General features: G+C 38.0%; 1 protein-coding gene across 2 annotated transcripts in view; it reads left to right on the forward strand.

Moving 5' to 3' along the window:
* Positions 1–19,729, forward strand: part of MRPS27 (mitochondrial ribosomal protein S27) — a 41,619-nt gene extending 21,890 nt beyond the window's left edge. For both annotated transcript variants that reach the window (XM_064403421.1, XM_064403422.1), the window contains exons 5-11: positions 7,622–7,736; positions 8,235–8,313; positions 9,542–9,657; positions 11,148–11,250; positions 13,433–13,575; positions 15,073–15,228; positions 19,320–19,729. In XM_064403421.1, coding sequence (XP_064259491.1) covers positions 7,622–7,736; positions 8,235–8,313; positions 9,542–9,657; positions 11,148–11,250; positions 13,433–13,575; positions 15,073–15,228; positions 19,320–19,559 — 952 coding nt within the window. In that variant the 3' untranslated portion in view covers positions 19,560–19,729. The remainder of the gene's footprint in view (positions 1–7,621; positions 7,737–8,234; positions 8,314–9,541; positions 9,658–11,147; positions 11,251–13,432; positions 13,576–15,072; positions 15,229–19,319) is intronic.
* Positions 19,730–20,149: the final 420 nt, after the last annotated feature.

Consider the following 20,149-nt stretch of genomic DNA (forward strand, 5'->3'; position numbering starts at 1 on the left):
GCAACCATGCTTTTGCAAACATTTGGTTTCCGTTTTGAGAAACAAGTTTATAACATGTATACTAGCTTTCAGGCAGGTTTAATTTGTTGAAGTAATTACAGGCATAGCTGAGTTTGTAAAATGGTAACAATCAAATCAGTGATTTACTAATATGTACATTTTTATAGCCTTGTGTTAAGCAGAGATCCAAGTAAAAGAATCAGCAGAACTGACCCTTTGTTGAGCTTTGAAACAGCAAGTTTTATCCTGATGCACTTTGAAACTGCTGAGATTAAAAGAAATTCCCTGAAGCAAGAAATGTAGTATCATGCATGGTTCTTAATTTGCCTGTTTTTGTATGCCAGGATACCGGAAAAAGATGTAATTAATGGAGGAGTTGGTTTTAAATTAGACTTGATTATGGTTGCATGGGGAAAAGGAAAGGCACTTGAGAGACTCTTATCAGCATCACTATAGCAACAGCTGACTTCCTCATTCCCTATGTGTTTTCTCAGCCTGTGATACTTTCTATATAATATTGGTGACATTTATATTCAAAACCAGTCATTTCAACTGTAAGTTCAAAAGTGTTTGTCACAGAGAGCTGTGTTCCTTATAGTCAGTAGTTTGGGGAGATGTTGGGTTTTTCATTATTGTTATTATTGTGACACTACGTTTTCTTCTTAATTGTTGCTCTTTGAGTGAATTTCATCTTTGTGGTGAAAGTAGTATAGATTCTTTATGTATGTGAGAAGAAAACTAGATTTTTCCTGATTGTCTTTTTTTAAAAGGAGTAGGAGAGGTGAAGGGTGGTGGGTAAGTATTATCCTGGGAAAAGGAGAAAAATACCAGTACTGTGTTCAAAAATCTGTTTTGTTTCCTTCATTGCAGTTCACCTCATCAGTTTGTTAAGTTGAAAAGGGTGGTTGCTTTATTCATAGTTTGCATTTGAAATAAAACTGAATGTGATGAATTTACTTCCTTCATGAGACTAAAACAGGCATCACCACCTTTTCTTGGTAGCAGTGTTCTTTTACCCACAAGTCATGCTGACTAAAAATGTCCATGTTTAGTGAGGTAGCTGGTGACCTTCCCTTTAACTTAGAAGAAAGAATTGTGTTGATACTGGATTTTTAAATATTAAGGTCTTTAGCTTCTAGCTAGATAAGGCCTGTGACTGATGTCATCCTATTTCAGGTTAGGCGTACAAAGCATGTTCAACCAAACTGACACAGACTAGTTCACATTCTTCTTAGTAGTGAACTTCCATTAGAGTTCTGCCAGGGAATATATAATTCTGAAAATCTACTTGACTAGAGGAACTTTTTAGGAAACACGTTGAGCAGCCTCGAAGAGTTTTCTCAGGAACAAAGAGTGTACTGAGTGTGTTTTGTTTGAGCCTTGGCTTTGTTTTTTCAGTCTGAACTAATTAGAATAAAGACTTGAAGCATTTAAGGTAAATGTGGGATATTAATCAGGTTGTCTGAAGGATTGCTGCTTTGTGCTTTGCAAATATTTTTAGGGGGATTCAGGACTGCTGGGTGTAACCTGCTGGCAGAAGGTTGGAAGAGCAGCTCCACTGCAGTTCTGTTAGGTTGAGTGCCTCTGGATGGGAGGATTGATAAATAATACAGGAATAATATTTTTCAGGTATACTAGTAGTTGCTTAAAATATTACGATACCAGGAATACCAATAAATTGCTTCAAACTTGCCATAGGCTCCGTATCTGTTGTATTGCTGTTTCTTTTGTAATAGCTCTTAGGTCTATTTATGTATAAGCAAGACAGTTCTTTCATGCTGTGGTAAACTGCTTGTCCATTCCTATGTTATCTTGAGATTTATAAAATTTATCTAGGATTTTGCAACTCTTTGATCCTACTGTTTTTTAAACTTTTAATATAATAAAGCTTGTTCCTTATGCTTCACTCTTGACAGTTCCTTAAATTCATCAAAAGGAGGAAGAGCATATAGTGATAAGAGGCTGACAACAATGGGCAGAAAAAAAATAAAACTGTCAAAATTGCTAGGACAATAAAGAATAAACTACATCCTAGCTGGTATATGGTGAATGCTATGTGATAGTTACTGTTAGAAAGAGTTTGTGAAGCTGAGCTTTCTGTGCATGAGTGTAGTTTTGAGCAATGTAATAGCTACCCTGAAACTACTGAATAGTGAATTTTCTCCCTTCAGTTATTGGCAGAGGAAAGTTACCCAGGTGGTATCCTGAGTCTTCCTAAATAACTGTGTAGTAGGTAATTCTAACCAAAATATCTCCTTTTCCAAATGTAGTCTTGTTACTAAGCTTAAGGATTCAGAAAAAGATGAACTTGTAATATTGAACAGAAATAAAAACTTAATGTGGTTTACATGAAACAAGACATGATACTTAAAATATCCTTAAAGTCTCATGCTCAGCCTTGATGTTTGTCTGTGGTTCTGTACTGTAATTTCTCCATATCTGATCATTTAGGTCTGTTCTGGGGCCATCATCAGATATGCATTAGTGGTGTAAGAGCTCTGTGCAAGTCTTGAACAAAAAATGTTGTGCATGAAATATGAATTCATGTGGAGATGGAGAGAACTTAATTTAGAAGAATTAATTTTAGCATCAAAGCAATCAGGTTAAATTAGTTCAAAATAAAAGACTGGGGAAAGTTAAAAAAAAAATTAGAATAGGGGCTGAACGTGGGGTTTTTTCAGGGGGTCTGCAAACCAAGATTCTGCCTCAGCCTTAGACTGTGCTCTTTTACAGTTGTCATGTCTAATTTTTTAACCTGTCCTATTACTGCTTTTGATAATCGATTTCTTATAGTACACATACTACTTGAGTTTTTTATTTCAACACAAAAGCAACACAAAAGCTGTTTTTGAGTGTAGACAGTTAATGTGTGAGGCATTTCCTATAGGAATGGTAGGTTTACACATGAAATTTTTGCAAGATTTATACAAAAAAGGTGAAGGCTAAAATGGCAGTTGAAGGGATGGAAAAATAGAGTTCTGTTCATTTTTGAAAGAAAATTTCTGTCAATAATGATTGCTTTTCCAGGATTGTTTTCTTTGACACTGATGTATGAGCAATGCCTCTGGGTCCATTTAAAATGTAGATGATTTTCCCCAAGGCTTGTGGCTTGAAATGACAAACAAAGGGAGAATTTTGGGTGACAGCCTTCCAGTTTCTGAGCTAAGCCTGCCTGGAATCCATTTGATCATTATGCATTGTAGCTGAAAAAAATGTGCCTGGGAAAAAAAAAGTATGACATTGTTAATATGCTTCTCAGCTCTGTATGACTCATGTAAAATGTGAAATTGCTTTGGATTCATTCATTGAGATAGCTTCTTCCTGGTTTACAGAGATATTTCTATTATATTTATTAATTTTAAGTCTCTTTACATTTTGTGTTGGGACTTCGTAGAATTTTAAGTGGATGAGAAGTAATCTGGCACTCTCCCTTTCTATTGAAAATACATGAACTTGCACACTAATGTTTCTCTCTAATTTTAAAAGAAGAGAGTTAGGAAGTGTAGGATGTGTGGGTCATTACAAAATGCTTTCTCATTAGGTCAGGTAAAGGTGGAGAAAGGAAGGGTCTCTTCCTTCTGTTTCACAGACTGGGGAAGAATGGGGAAGAGAAAAAATAGTGTCTTGCGCAAGGATAGCTTCTGGGAGTACCAGGAGTTGGACTGGCCCTTAAGAAAGCCACAGAGTCCAAAATGGAACGTGTGATCAATAAAGAATGGGAGCCGATATGCTGAGCTGGTTTTCCCTCTATACTACCAGGAAGAGCAGAGCTCTTCCTCATGGTGTGTCACTTCTGCAGCACTTTCTCCTCGGTAATGCAGCAAATTTTCCTTCACCATCTTCCTAATTTGTCAATATCCCCAAAGCAATGAAGTGCCCTCTATCAGCCTAGGAAAAAGAATGCAGACCTGGTCTGTTTGCTCTCAGGTTTGTTGCATTACTTCCCTTGAGAAGACAGGGTGTGTGAAAGCAACTAGAGTGCATCACCACTTGATGGCACAAGCAAAATTGCAATACTGAAATAAATGAGTAAGGCAGGAATTCAGCTTTTCTGCGGTGTGTGAGTGCACCAGTGCACCAAATAAGTCATGCTTGCTGTAGTAGTACAGCATCCCATGAAGCATTCTCAGCATCTGTTAAACTTTTTTATTTTTTTCACACAGCATGAGTACCCCAGCATACTGAAAATAATGAGCAGTAGGGCTTTATGTAGCCCTACTGCTAACTGTGGTTACTTAGTAAACTGACAATGTAGCCCAATGTACTGGCCTGTTTGTGAACAAGAGAATGTACTTGCTTGGCTGAAAATGTTCCAGTTGCCTTGTACTGAGGCTGTACACTGCTTCTATCTCTTCCAAGTTATAATCATTTTGCAAGCACAAAGCAACTGTTAGTGAAAATCAGGTTTCTAGACTGCATAATTTGAACAGCTTTTAAAAAATAAAGTGAATTCTCTAGAGTATTGCATTGTGTGCTGTTAGATTCACAATGACCTTGATATTTCAGGCTCTCCCTGTAATATAAATATTTCTTTTTTTATTCTCCATGGAGGCAGATGTTCCCAGTTCAGTGACTGGAAGGATGACCATATTGATTCTTTAGCCATTAGCATTAAAGTGTACCAACAGAGAGCTTTTCTAATACTGTTATAGTTCCATCTTGTCTTTTCTGAACACATTGTAAGAACCTTGGCTTCTCAGGTTTTTATACTTCTAAGAAGAATGAGCTTCAGCAGCAGGCATCTGCAAGATAACCTTCTGGTCTTCCCGTTAAACACACAGCAGTTGCTAGAGACTTCCTTCATTTAATTCATTCTGAATCCTCTCTTTTTTTCTGTAGTTTTAACTTCCTTCTGTCTTTTCGTCTGTCCCTGAACATATTGCCTTGCTTAATTATATCCTGTTTGGTGGACAAATAGAAGGAGGAGGATGTTAATGCTTGTCAAAATGATGAGCAACCTCCTCTTTTTCCTAATTCCATTTCAAGTACAAGTGCCTACCACAACATTTGGTTGATTTGTCTAGGTTAACTGTAAAAAAACAGATACTCTTGGTTTCTCTTTTCAGTTAGTACGATAGAGACAGAGCTTATCTCAGCATTGTATGAATCAGAAACAATTAAAGTTTGCAGTGTAGTTTCCCTTCCAATTCTCCTACCACATCATGGATTAATGGAATCCCCTAGTGTTGGGGGATCTTGTACATGCATATATATTGCATTCATGCACCAGTCCCCTCTCTTCATTCCCATGCAACTGACTTGTAATTAATTGTCAGAATTAACTAGAAAATTACTTTGTTGAGAAGCTCTTTGCTTTTCATTTGCCTAGCACTAGGGCAGGCAAGACCTGATCTGAGCATAAAGATCAGCATAAAGATCTTAATAGTAACATAATATCTGAGAAATCCTGTGGTTGTCATACACACACACACACACAAACACAAAATCAGTCCAGCACTCTAAAAGCTGATATGCAGATTTTTAAAAAGGTTTTATGACATGCCTCTGGATTTTGTGCATATTGATTCCAACAATGAGTGTTGATTGGATCAGCTTCATTCTGTTTCTAGGCCATATTGTATCCCTGTTAGGCTTTTTGCTGTCCAAATCCAATTTTACTTTGAAATCTAGAAGCTTTCATGACAGTAAGCTTTAGCAGTCCCGAGGTACAGGTAGTTTAGGAGTGCTCTCTCTTGCTGTGGTGTTCTCAGGAGAATAAACAGCTGCGAAAAAAGTTGAATATTCAAATGTGTTAGCATTAAAAACAACTGGATAGGTTTGTTGTTGTTTGAATACTTGCTTTTCATTTGCAAAGCTTCTATCAATAGAAAGCCTAAATATTTGAGAGCATCAGTGTCATGCTTTTTGAAAGACAGGTCTGTTATTTTCCACTTGTGAAACAGTACTAAACATTTAATGAAACTTTAAAATATGTCGGCAGCATTATTGCTGGGTGCTGGTGTTCCAGCTTGACCCTTCTTAAATGGCTGGTGAAAGAGTCTGTAGCAATTAGATATTTTTTTCATCAAAATATTATTAAATCCAAATTCCTGTAACTGATACTTCCTGAAAGCATATGTCCGTGACACAGGACTTCAGTGAAAGCAAATATACGTTCTTGCTACTCTCAGTATTTGAACTCCAGAGAGAAGAAAATGGAAAGTAATTGTAGCACCAGAATGGGTGCTTGGAATTTAATATTCAAAGCATGCTTTTCTTTTGCTATTAAGTTCTAATTTAATGGGGAGATTTCTATGCCACTTACAAATACTTACATTTAGATTCTGTAGTTGTTTAGCTCCACTTTTGACATGGCAGTCTTTGTTCTGAAGGCTCTCTAGGCTGCAGTACTTTTGCAGCATTGGTCATCTGTGTAGCCCTCAGTGACAGACAAGAGATTTACTGAGGGGGAAAGAGGGTTGGTGGCTGCATTAATCTGATAAACGTTCTGGAAAGCATGCTCACTCAGATGGAAGAGTCTGCCCTGTCTCTAAGTGGTGCTGCATCTTGGCTTGGGGCTGCAAGCATTGGCGCATGAGCTCAGCTCAGTCATTGGTGTTCTTCGCAGAAAGTGACAGTCACTTCTGTGCTGGGGACTGAGATCAGTTTTCATTTGAATTGAGAAAGACTGCATGCATCTCTTCACATGTGGGTGTGAAAATCTGCTCAGGACCAAGGCAGCAGCTCCTACCACTAAACTTTTAACTGGTGCTTGAATGTTTGCCAAAACTAAAGCTCCATGTGTTTTTTGTCACTGTTTGTTCAAATGTGGAGCAAAGTGCATGTGTCTGAATAACGATTAAATGAAATTAAAAATATTTAGTTTTGCAAATTGGTTGAGCACTGGAGTGAGTTGCCTTGGAAGACTACTGAAGACATGACATGAAGTGACTCAGAATAGATTAAACCAGTGTAGAGGGGCAGGGAAAAGGTTTCCACCAGTTTCCTGTGCATGAGGTATGCCTCACTGATGAAGCATTTCTAAGGCAAATGGAGCATGCAGCAGCCCAGGGATGACCTGTGCTGAGGCATAATGAATTCTTAACTGGTGAAGTGAGGCATGAGTTACAGAGGGTGAGAGACACCAGATTACACAAGCTCCAAAGATTCAGATGCAGTTATATTTTGATGTAATTCTGATACTTGCTGATGTCATCAGTTGTAGCTCTTTGGCAAGCCCAGCATTATTATCATTATTATACGTTAAAATGTTATACAATGCAATCTTACACAATCACAAGGTCAAAAAATACTACAGTATTTATACCAGTCTCAGTTGGCCATCATAAATATACCAAACTGTTATTTTTTTGTATTTTTTTTTCCAAAAAAAGCAGTAAGCTTGCTGGAAAGTGAGAAGTTTAAATATTATGCATTTGTGAAAAGGTCATATTCCCCTTTGTACATACTATTAATGTGTCAAAGTTTTGTTTCTCTTGCTTGAAAGGGCTATCTGGAGCAGCTCTTTAGAGAGCAGTGATTGACTGCCAAATCAAACATAGAGAGGTTTATATCTGAGTTCATGAATGGTGAGGTTTGAAACTCGTAATTGGGTTGATTACAGAGTTTGTTTCTGTGATTGCAGAGTCATATTGTCACCAGAACTTTTTTTCATCTTTAGGTTTCGGCATAGCCCAAATTCTTGGTACTTGAGAGACTGGACCATTCACAGCTGGATCAGACAGTGCTTAAAATATGGTGCCCAAGATAAAGCCTTATACACAATACAAAACAAGGTAGGTTTTGCCAAGGAAGAGGCATGAATATATTTGATCGGCTTTTTGATTCAGGTGTGGCTTGACAGGAATTCCTGTTGCAGCCAGGGCCTGTAGACTGTCGTTTAAGTTCAGATTTCTTTGTCAAACAACAAATTACTATTGCTCTTCAATATTAGCAATAGTCTTTTTACAGCTTTTAAAGCCTCTCGTTTCTCAGAAAGCTCTTTGGTTTTAACTAGTGTTGGTGTCCAAAACATACTAATTGCAGGGGAGGCATAATAACATGATAGGCAGGGCCATTCCTTGTCTGAAAGGCTCAGATAAAATGCTAAAACAAATCCAGTGCATCAGAGGTTGAAGAGCCTACATCACAGGAGCCATGCTAATCTCTTGTGTTGCTTCATGTACATTGCATCAGTGTGGAGTGTCGTGGTTCTGCTCTTCCTGGTATCTGCAGCACTGTGCTTGGGAAGATTTGAACAACACATTTGCACACAACTTTTTTCTCTTCTTCAGGTTCAGTATGGAATTTTTCCAGATAATTTTACATTCAATATTTTGTTGGATTGCTTTATAAAGCAGAAGAAATACGAAGGTAAGAAAACACATACCAGTACTGCATCCTTAGTTGTATGCCCTTATGTTTACAGAGCTTTTCTTTAAACTAAAAACTTGCAGCCATATTTTTTAATGAATTCATCATAAAACAGAACTTCACCTTCCCTTGAAGTATTTTCTGCATGTTTTTCTCTCTGTGTTTTTTTTTTAATTTTATAGTTTTGGAACTTGTGAAATTCACAGATTCTACTGTTGTTAATCCTATTGCAAGTGTAAACCATCTTCTTCAGTTGTAAATCTGACATACGTGGTAATGATATAATAGGACTTATTAGTGACAATTAATTAGAGTGTTACCAGAATCAAAATGTGTGTTGGTCTTCATCTTCCATACATTTAGCTGTTCAAAAAGCTACATATATAAATCATTTGTGTAAGCATTCTGTCATTGGAGGCAGCCAGCTATGCTGAATTGCCATACTGGGGCTACTTTTCATTATTGACTGTTTAAATGTTTGGATGAGTCCTCTCATGTTTGATGACAGATACTAATTTTGATGACTGATTTTAATTTCACTTCAGGTTTTCTAGTACTGTAAACTTGCAGTAAGCTTTCCTTTACATAAAGCTCTTATAAGACAGATAATGGAACAGAACTGAAAGATTTTGCTAAACAACAAATTAATACTTTTTTTTTTATTTTGAGACATTCCCCCTTATTTTATCCATATTTCTGTTCCGTGTGAAACTGAAGGCCTTTTTCCAAACTTCCTGATAAGAGAGTGTCACTGGAATTCCATGTAGAGCTCCTCCAGAACATTGTTTGCTGAGTAGAACACTGTGATTTGTGACAACATTTCTTATCCTTTGTGCTCTCCTGTCACCCTGAGGCTAATGAAGTTAAGTCAGTCTTCTCTTGTTTGAAAACAAAACACAAGAACAAAGAAATAATTTAAAAATTTTTAATGATTAAAGAGCTAAGGAAAGAATAGCCAGCTGAAGTGTGTAGAGCTAAGATGATTTTAATAACTCCTTGGCTGTAGTTTCATGCTATACAACCCATTCTTCCTTCTTGCAGTGTGTTTGAGCAACCCAAAGCAATAAGACTAATTCTATAGGCGTATTCTAGTTGCAAGAAATGTTTAACTTTCTCTTCAACTGTTTCAAAGCGTATCACAGCAATAAAGCATCAGTGCACATGAGTGGCTGGAAACAGAAGATATGTATTGGAAGCTATGCTGATTAAGTATTGTTTTCTTCCATAGATGCTATGTCAGTAGTAACAGAGATCATGCTCCAAGAAAGTTTTGATGAATTATCAACACAGCTTCTTTCTCTCTATGTTTTATACCAGTACCTGGCAACCAAGTTGGAACATACGGTAAGCTGACCACACTCAGAATGATACACAGAGCCTCTGCTTCCAAGTGTTGTGGTGCAGTCAATTAAGCATTCAATCATGAACATATTTTATATCCCATAAAAAATGCTCCATTTTGTTATTATTTTTGCAACTGCAGAAGAAAGAAAGAAAGGAAAAAAAGAAACAAGGAAATATGAAAACCATTAAATCACTTGTCACCCCTTTTGATCCTTTCTCTGAAAGGAAGGGTGTGTAGGAGTTTTCAGATGTAATGTATGCCCATTTGAAGGACGTGAATTGATACTTCAGTTCAAAGCAGACTCTATCAGTAACCACCAAAAAAAAAAGGTCCTACTCTGTAGGACCCCGTTGAGCTAAGTATTGCTCACCATTAGACCTTGATAATGGTGATGTTGCAGAATTATAAAGCATTTTTACTAGGTTTTTTAGTATTCCGATTGGGATACTAAAAATTTTTTTTTGGGTGTATGGGTTTGGTTGTGGGTGTGTTGCTTCTTATTATATATCTGTTTTAAAACTAATTTTGTTACATTTCTCCTGTCTCCAAGGATTATGGGTTCATTATTTACAGCTTGCTTGCTTAAGGCCAGAATGACAGACAGTTCAGGATCTTGGACGTGGCACTGTTCTACCTTTGCAGAAGGGGCTCAGTAAAGGGCTCTGACATGATCTCTGTAGGAAGCTATTTTTAATGTAGTTTGGCTCAAGTCTTCAATAGCATGTTGTTATCTATATGGCAAATGCCTGAAGCCTCCATCTGTGTTACATGAAGCATCTTCCAAAATGCATTTTACAGGTACCTTCAGGTTTTACCCAGCTGGGTTGTAATTTGAGATTTCACTGAAGAAGAGAAAAGCACATTTACTATTTTGTATATTTCCTTCATTGCCTAGAAATAAAGTATGCTTAGTCACTTGTATGTGAAAAGCAAAGGGATGAAAAAAATCCCATTTTTCCATTGTGTTTGTCCATGTTTGTATATCCGAACTGCAGAGATAAGCATTTGTCAGTATGTGTAGTGTTTCATGAAAACTGAATGTGCAAGTAAAGGTGGTGTGAACATAAGACATGTTTAAGGCAAGCTTATTTGTATAGCTGTGACTTATTTAATGTGCATTTTGAAGTAATCCCATGGAAAGACAGCAATGAAATTATATTTTTATTTGTATACACCATTCAAAGTACCATTCAATGCCCCATAATGCTCAGAACCAGTTTTCTGTGTTTGGTTTAAGACCTAGAGGTAGACATAGTAAGAAGAACTTTCTTGCAAAATTACAACCACTCACTTTTTAGTCTTCTGCAAAGAGAGTTGTTCCTCAGTACAATTCATACTGTTCCTCAGGAAAGATATACTGTAACTGAACACTGGGCATATTTAATAATTCTTTACTTTATTGCTAAGATGTGATGAAAGCCATGCATGCTGCCATTTTATATTTGTGTTTGTTAAAGGAGCACTTACTTAGTTGATAAATTATTTGCAGTGGGAAGAAGAGAGAAATATCGGAGCTTCGCTGTTGCTTACGGGTCTAAAGCAAAGTAACACTGTGGGTTTTAGTTCCCAGCTCTATGGCTATGCATTCCTTGGTAAGTTTTACCTCCCTCATTGTCAGCTTTCCCCTCTTGACTTCAGTGGTTGTATTAAATTGGCATCTTTGTTTTATTAAAATGTAATCAAGGAGAAGGCAAAGGACAAAAAGAAATACTGGAAGAACAATTCCAGAGTTACAAATGAATCTGTTTTGTAGGCCTGGAGGGTAGAACTGATTTGAATTTGATTCATCAGACAGCTTCAGAACCAATTTTAGGGCTTCCTAAAATGTTTGGGTTAGATGCTGAAAGAGAGAAGATACTCTTAAATAACAGTGGGATTGGTTTGTTGGTTGACCAACAAATTAAAAAAAATACCCTAAAGTACAGATTTCTGTGACACACATTATAAGGTTATGGACAACAGACTGTTTTTCTGGTTAATGAGCATCTTAAAATAATCTTTAAACCTGATGAGATGGGAGAGCACACCCTGGAAAATACTTAGTTTAGAACTTTTACTAGTCACTGTAAAGTGAATGTTGGGGTTGTGAACAGCAGATAGCAGTGCCTTTATCCTGTGTCTGTTAAGAAGTCTTTGTTGTTAATAACTTGCTATATAGTATTAAAGAGAAGTTAGATCAGAGTGTATTCAGAATTGAAGGGAAGGGAGATGGGCAAACAGTTATTGAATTTCCTGTGACTCTTCAGTGGAGTATGGTACAGATAGGTTTTGTTCTCTACAAAATTATTATTTTCTAGAAAGTAAGTAGTCAACAATTTATTGTAAATTTTTGTTTCATTACTGCATTGGTGAGGGTAATAAAAAGTGAATTTGTTCTTCAAATGTCACCTCAAAATATGATGTGTGGTGGCAGAGTTAGGATGCTGATTTGTATTTATCATGACTGTAAAACAAAAAACTAATTTTCAGTCAAAAAGAGGGATAAATGTGCAAACTAATTTGAAAGCAGAATTTTTCATAGCGCTGTAGTTTGTAATCCAGTGGAGATACTGTTACAAACAGGGACTTTGCTGTCCAGTTGGCATTCAGTTTGGAGAGTTTTAAATGTCATATAGATTGGTGGAGTAGTGGCTGTATTTCAAAAATGTACTTCACTCTTGTCTGAGAGCAATAGTGCTTGGTCCATGACATTGACATTCAGTGGATCAAAAGCTATTTACTGTTATGTCACATATTCCAAAGTCTTGCCAACGCTAATGGAGCTGACCTCTGAGAGAGTAAAAGATGTCTACAGGCATAGAGTGGCCTCAAGAACCTCAGCTTTTTTAATTTAGTCATGGTCCAGAGGCTTTGTCTGTGCACTTATTACCTTGCTTTTCCTAAACTGTTCTGTCTCATGTAAAGAGGGTGTCTCTCATAGTTTTATGTTACTATAGCCAGAGTGCAAATTGGATTGAGAGCTTGGACACTACTCCTGTATGCTGCACTTGAAGAGGAATTATGAGTTATGCTGACAATAACAAAATCAAAGCCCAAGAGTGACAATCAGTGTAAATTGCATCTCTTACAATGTGATGTGCATTTCCTCTCTTATGCAGGATTTTCATGATCTCAAGTAATTACTGTCAGAAGAAAAGCCACATTGCAAGTGGTGCAGTCTGTCACAGCATCACAGGTCCTGCTAAAATCAATGAATACCTTGTTGCACAGATTGTCTTATATCAAGAACCAGAATTTCCTTTTTGGCAGGTGTCCCATATTTTCTCTTAGGAACCTCAGCAGAAACAGGGGTAGTAAGCTGAGCACTTAGCCATAAAATGTGCTGTTATGGGTGAGTAAACCCTAGAGGCCACAGAGGTAAATCTGGACAATCAGATTTATTGCACACATGCTCCACAGTCAGCTGAAAGCTAAGGAGACATTTGTCTGAGGTCTTCAGGCATCCTTCTACAAGATTCTGTTACGAAGCCTGACAGCCAGAAAACCTGGCCACTTACTCTGGTTTCCATCTGGACAAAATTTCTGGGTGAGGGGGAATGGAGACGTACCAGAAACATGCACAGAATTAGATTAAGTTGAGCAAAAAAACCCGAAAGCACATTAATAAAATTAGAGCAATGGAAATTCTATCAGAGCAACTTTGTAGAAGTGTGTTGCTTTTACCACCAAAGCCAAGACACTTGTTGTTACTGCTAGAAACCAGAGCCAGCCTATACAGGTTCTGTTAAGATTCAGATATTGAAACACTAACAATAAAGTGTGTTTTTATTACAGGGAAGGTGGAGTTGACAAAAGGATTAAGAGCTGTATACAATCTAATGCCATTGATGTGGACACCTGGATATTTGAATAGAGCCTTGCAAGTGATGGAGAATGTGACTTCTTTGTCAGGCAACATCAAAATCTGTAAAGAGGCTGTAAGTATAAAGGCTATACCCCACTGAACAAGGGGAATTTAATATAAAACAAACTTCAGTAAAACCTGTGAATTCTGTGCCTTGTTAATGAAAAGATGCCCTCCAAACTTCATAGGCCTTTTCAAGACAGGAGAAGTAATGTTTAGAACAGAATCAGTGCTTAAGTTGATGAGCCAGTGATAATGTCTACTGGCATGTCCTTGGCAATGAGTATGTGCTACTGCCACAGACCATTTAAGTAAGTTTTTTAAGCCTTGCCCTCCCTTTAGAGACACCTGCGTCTGTGTTACAGGAAAAAAGTGTCTGTAGGGATGGGAAGACACCTTTGTTTCTCAAGTTTTTGAAACCACTCAGAGACATATTTCTTTGCAGTGAGGACGAATTGTCACATCTTCTTGCTCTTATGGCTAATTTTATGTGTCCTGTGCCCTCAGATGATGTCCTGAGTGGTACTGGTCCAAAAAGCTTGACAGAATGATTTCTAGGTTTGTACTGCCCTCAGTCAGGAAGGATGGCTAGATTCAGTCCTTTTATGAGGTTGGCACTAACTAAGGGACTTGGGGCTTAGGATTGCTGTGGGGAATCAGGCTGTTGCTGGAATCAGACAGCTTAGGAGTAACTTAGGATATCACTACCAAATGGGCTGGGGCACAGAAACATCACTGAGGTCTCTCCTCTTGGTACCTTTTCCTGAAGGTGCCCCTGATGATGAGAGCCTCCATTTGCTCATATCACTACTAAAATTGCAATCTCCCCTGACAAGCAGAAGTCTGGGGCACTGCTCAGCAGGTACTCCTACCTATTGCTTCATTTTTTGAAGCTTCTTAGTATAATACTGGTCAGTCCAAGACAGGTCACATGTGTGACTTCCACCAATTTTGAGTTACCTTTTCAGGTGTGTGGTTTTAGAGGTATCTTTCTCACTTCAAGTCTGAAGAACTCAACTTAATACCCTTGTGGGTTTTTTTTCTGCTTGCAAACGCTAGACAAATTCATGAATTTCTCATCTTGCTCTGTGTTGTAGATGCACATCCTAGTATTGAAACAGGCTGTATGTGTCTGGTACCATAGGTCCATAGAAGATTGTATCCGTCTGCCTCCTGATACTCTAAAAACAGTAAATGCTATTAATACCTAGAAATGCTATCTGTATAGAGGTACTTTTTACTTTGTTCAGCAAATAACTAAGAACTTGTAAAAGAAGGCTTTTGCTGATTCTTTACTAATGCTGCATCTCTGTACATACCAGTAGTAGAGCCCAAAAAGCAATGCATTGACTGTGAGTGAGAGCCACACACTCCAATTTCCCAACCACAATACAAAATTCTTCCAAGATTGTCTCATTTCCTTTTAGAATTTGATTTTCTGTTTAGCATATACAGAAGTCATCTCAAAATACAAGGTAATGAATTAAGTTGTTTGAATGCATGACAGTTGTGTTACTTAGATTGTATTCCTACACTCTTGATTCTGATCATGACAAATGTGATTGTTCAGATTGATGCCTTGGAGACCATTTTGCAGTCTGTCCTTGAAGCCAAACCTGATCCAGAATCTGCTGAAGAAGCCAAGAAATTAGAGCAGAAGTCGCAGTGTGCAGAGTCAGAAGAAACAGAGCAGTCTAAAGTACCTGAGTACTACAGCCGATTCAAGGTAATGCAGTTTAATTTCTCTAAATATTCTAAGCTGTGGGAGATCTCTGTGATGCATACTAGAAAATACAGATGCTGACTTACTATGGCTGGTAGTCTGACACCCTTTCATTGTCAGGAGTTCTTTCTTTCAGCATCAGGAGTTCTGTTTGGCATTTTTGAAACTAATGTCACCTTACATTTTCACTTCTCTAAACGGGAAGCAGCAGCCTACAAAGACATAAAAGCTCAAGGCTACTTGTCTTTTGTCTGTCTGCTGGAATTTTATCTTCACTTTTCATACATGAAAATGATAACTCCAGTCCTGTTTGCAAAAGTGGAATGTCTTTAGAGACCTGTTATCTGACCTTGTGTGGGCTCTTGCTCATTAAAATAAATTTTAATGGATGTGAGACTACCCTGAATTTGTTGTCCATTTGTGTACATTATAATTATGTAGGAATGTTGTATCTTGTACTTTCAGACTGGAGAATTAAATCAGGTTCATATAACCTTACTTTTATCTTTAGATTGTTATCATCATGCTGATGATAACATTAAGAAACACAGAAGGCTGTTCATTAGGGCACGTCTATATAATAAGTGCATTTAATTTGATCATCTGATTTTATTTGATCATCTCAAAATTAGCTAAATGAGCTAATTTTACTTTATCAACTCTGATTTGTGCTGTGGTAAGAATCAAGTACTTTAGTTTGAAACTTACCTGCTGACAGTTCCAGGAGCAGTACTCTTTCCATAACCCATCCGTTTCCATTGTTTCTGCTGGATGGCTGTGACCTTGGACAGTTGTGCTGGATACAGACTGTTCAAAAGAAATTTCAAAAGTTAAAAGACTAGTATCCTATGGTTTCAGCTCACACACACACACACTTTCCCTTGCTTTAATTTTTACTTACGTATTGGATACTAAACTTGTATTGTAGACAGTTAAAACTTTTTAATGGAAGTGTTTGGGAATCAGTGGATGCTCAGCATATGGTAATGCCTGGATGAATTTCAGTGAATTAGGTAAACACAGGTGTTCTTTGAAGGAGGGAGTGAGAAGTTTTTTATGTGTCTCTTATTGTCCATCCATTGTCTAGCCTTGAGGAAAATAATGCAGAGTGCTCAAAATGAGGTCTGTATATCAAACTGGGGACTAGTGCCAAGAACCTAGTTTTCACCTCAACCTTTCCACAAATTGCATAATTAATCCTAATTCAGGCATTCCCTGGTGTGGCAGTGACCTTTGGCCAAAAAACTAGTCCCAGTGTTTAAAATCTGACCAGGAAAGTCTGAATATTAGAAAGACCATGCCACCATGTGACATCCAGGCATCCAACAGTAATAAGCCAAAATTTCTGGTTGTGTGAATGAGGAAAGGAGCTCATGAGTTAGAATGCCATTTCAGCTAAGCCTGAAGGAGTTCCTAGATTCTTCTCCCAAATCCATTAGGCCGGCTGTAGCAACTCTTCCCAGGTGGCTTGGGACACTTAGGTGTAGTTTACAGTGCACTAGAAATCCTACAGGTGTGAGGGAAGGTGGCAGCTCTGAGTCAACCTGGTGATGTGTGCATTCCCAGCTGCTGTCCCAGCACAGATCATCTGTTCCTTCTGTGTAACCCCAGCAGAGGTTTGCACTTCTGGTGCTGAAAAAATTCAGTTGCACTTTGTCCAGCCCTGCATTAATTAGCCTGGATGTTCCAGTCTTTCTCCTTGACCTCAAATCCAATTGCTTCTGCCTCCTGGACTCCCAATTCTGCTTCACAAATCATACGCCTCAGAATGCAAGCAAAAGTATATGGGTTTGCTCCAGACATACACATGCTCTTCCATGGTACTCCATGCAATAGCATCTGTCTCATGCCAACCTTCAGAACATCCATTTGTAAAATTCCTGTAAAAGGCATGGAAGTCTTACAGATACAGATACTTGTCTTTGCTTCCACTAAAAAAAGAGGACCTAAGGGCATTTGGCTCTTTCCACAAAAAGCTGTTAGAGCTGTAATCTAGACTCTGACATTCATTTGTGTTCCAATCACCTGTTTTAAAGATCCTGTATGCTGAGACTTACTGCTCACTGTAGTGTTCTTCAGGCAATTCTTTCCATCTGTGTCAACGATCAGTAGGCGGCAAACATTTGATCACATAAATGCTGGGAACACCTTCTCCAAAAGCAATGCACCTTCTTCCCTAACTTGTCTGCATGTAGAGGCATGGAGACTGCTTATAAAAATAATGATTAAAACATTTAAGAATGTGCTCTTTTAGTACCTCTGGGACATACAGCCTGCTTTCCTAAATCAGTATTACTAATGTATAAGAGAAGAGCAGGAAGTATTCCAGGATACCAATGATACTAGTAATGGCTTAGGAGACATGACCTGCTAGTTTACTGTTTATTGCCTTTCTGTGTTTCAATTTCCTGTGTTTAGGGAAGGTGTTTCAGCCCCTTTTGAGCACATGGTAGAGTTTAATAGGAAGAGTGTGAATGATCTAAACTAGTTACATATCTAATCTATGAACATAGTTGTCAAGTTTCTTCCCCAAACTCAAGCTGTACAATCTCTTCAGTTTTCTCACTGATGCCTTGTGTACCTACTGAGACTAATACATCTAAATACTTTATTGAGTCTGGCTTTAGTTCATTAGCTTTGAAGACATTGGCTTTGTCTTCATTCTTTATCATAAAATCAAAAAAGAGACAGAACCAAATATGCAAGCCACTCAGAGCTGCCTCTGTAGCATTTTAAAGAGTCTTTAATCTGCTGTCTGTCCAGTTCAGACCTCCGAGGTAAAACACAACAATGCCTGCCAGTTATGTTGGCTGAGGGACAGAGAATTGGAGAGGCTGAGGGAGAGAGAAGTGGAGAGGCCTCAGAGGAGGCATAATAGTTTCCTGCCTAAGAGCAAGGCAGAGCCTCCAGGTAGGAGCTATGGGGGTATGCATTTGTAGATGATTGCCAGCGTGAGCTTGGGTAAGAAGGACGCTGTGGATCAGCTGCATAGTGCTTAAACTTTCAGTGATAACTGGAAGTCTGGATATCTGCATGGCTCTGGAGCTGCCATTTTGTTTGGAGGAGAACAATCCCCACATCTTTGTTCCATTGTACTGCAATGCAAAACAAGTTTCATTCAAATGAAGCAAATACAAATGTACCTTTCATTAGAACACATACTTTAAACATTTTTGCAAGTGCTGGGCTGGGTAAGATGTTTTATTTAAAATAAGGGTTGGGAAAATGTATTTTCACCTAATGGATGAACAAGGGATAAAGAATTTTCCAGTGCTGTATCATCTTCTTTTTGGTTGTGTATCTGCACTTTTAAGGCAATTAATTAGAATGTTAAGGAGCTATCAGGCTAAAGATCACAGAAAGCCAGAAACAGTATCACTGGATGATTCATCATCTTAAGTGTATTAACATTTTATGCTGCAGGAAATCTATATAAGTAAAGCTCAAGAAAGAAAACTGGAGTTCCTTTCTGAGGCTTTGCTTTGTTTCAGTGTGGAATATCCCTGAAAAAATATCTCTTGCTTTAACAGTGTTGTATAATCTGCCGAAGTGTAGTCACACGTCAGGCACAGTAAGTTTGGAAGAAAAATTATGGGAATTACTTAGTATGCAGTTAGAAAGAGAACATTTGAAGTGATGTGCACCTGTTGGGAGGGATGCTGATGCAGACAGTGTGGATGAAATCATGCAGTTGGTTTTGAGGCAAGACACAAACCCAAGGTATCTAAATAATACTTATTGTGGTTGACTGGTCAACTGATCTTTGTTAATACCCGATAACTGAACTTGGAAAAAGAAGAGAATTTGAATAGTTAATGAAAGTGAAATTTAATTGGTTCAGTTTTGTTGTTATAAAGACAAACACTCTAGAGGTTAGTATTTCAAGAAATGGTAGCAACTACCACAGTTGAAACACTTCTTTGTGATAGTAACCTGGCCTGTATAGCAGCAGCAGCAGCAATACTACTACTACTACTATTAATATTAAAAATAATTCAGTGATATGTTGGCTGTAGAGAAGTATTTGTGTCTGATTGTTTTGTGATTGACGGGCTTTCTCCTTGACACTCCTACCAAATCTCTTTTTCTGACAGGAGCTGTACTCCAAACTGCATTCACTTGGCAAGGTTGAATCTGAAAGCCTGTTAACCCTGACCACCCAACTTGTCAAGGAGAAACTGCCAGAATGTGAAGTGGAAGACATTGCAAAATACGAGCAGAACCTCAAGAAGTGGGAAGAACTACAAGTACTTCTCATTGAGAGAGAAAGAGAGATGAGAGAACAGGCTAAGCAGGAAATGGAAGTTCAGAAGCTAGCTAAAGCATCTGCTTAGTACTGGAACTACGAATGCAATGGTGTGCACTTCTCTGTCAGTGAACTGAAGTGCTTACCATTATAAATATTTCACTTCAATCATGCTGCAGGTGTGACTGCTATATGCAAATTAAGCATCCCATTTTCTCTGTTTCCTGAAGTAAAGCACATGTGGTTTAGAAATCTTCATCCTGTATATGCTGTGTTTTCTTTCTACCATCAGCCAGGCAAGAGATGGGATAGAGACAACACAAAGAAACAAAAGCATAAGGACTAGCTGGCCTGTCATGAAAGGTCTAGAGGGTGGAAAGAACAAAAGAAAGGGGAAGAATTTCAAACACAAGTTGTTTCAGTAGGGGTTTCTCACAGGAAAGAATGCCTTTGCTACTCTGAACTGCAGACACTAAGAGGATTAACATATATTGATTGGGTTTTTTTCTTTTTCTCAACCCATTTGGAAAATTCAAGCTTCTGTGTATGGAGTAAGAAGGTAGGAAGCCTAACTTTAGGCTATTTTTAAAACTACAAAGAGTTTCAGCCTAGTGAGTTAGCACTTGAGCATGCATTCAGATGTGTCTTTAAAGATGTTAGAAATTTCTGCATTTACTG

The sequence above is a fragment of the Passer domesticus genome, chromosome Z, assembly GCF_036417665.1.
Source record: "Passer domesticus isolate bPasDom1 chromosome Z, bPasDom1.hap1, whole genome shotgun sequence".
Taxonomy (NCBI): domain Eukaryota; kingdom Metazoa; phylum Chordata; class Aves; order Passeriformes; family Passeridae; genus Passer; species Passer domesticus.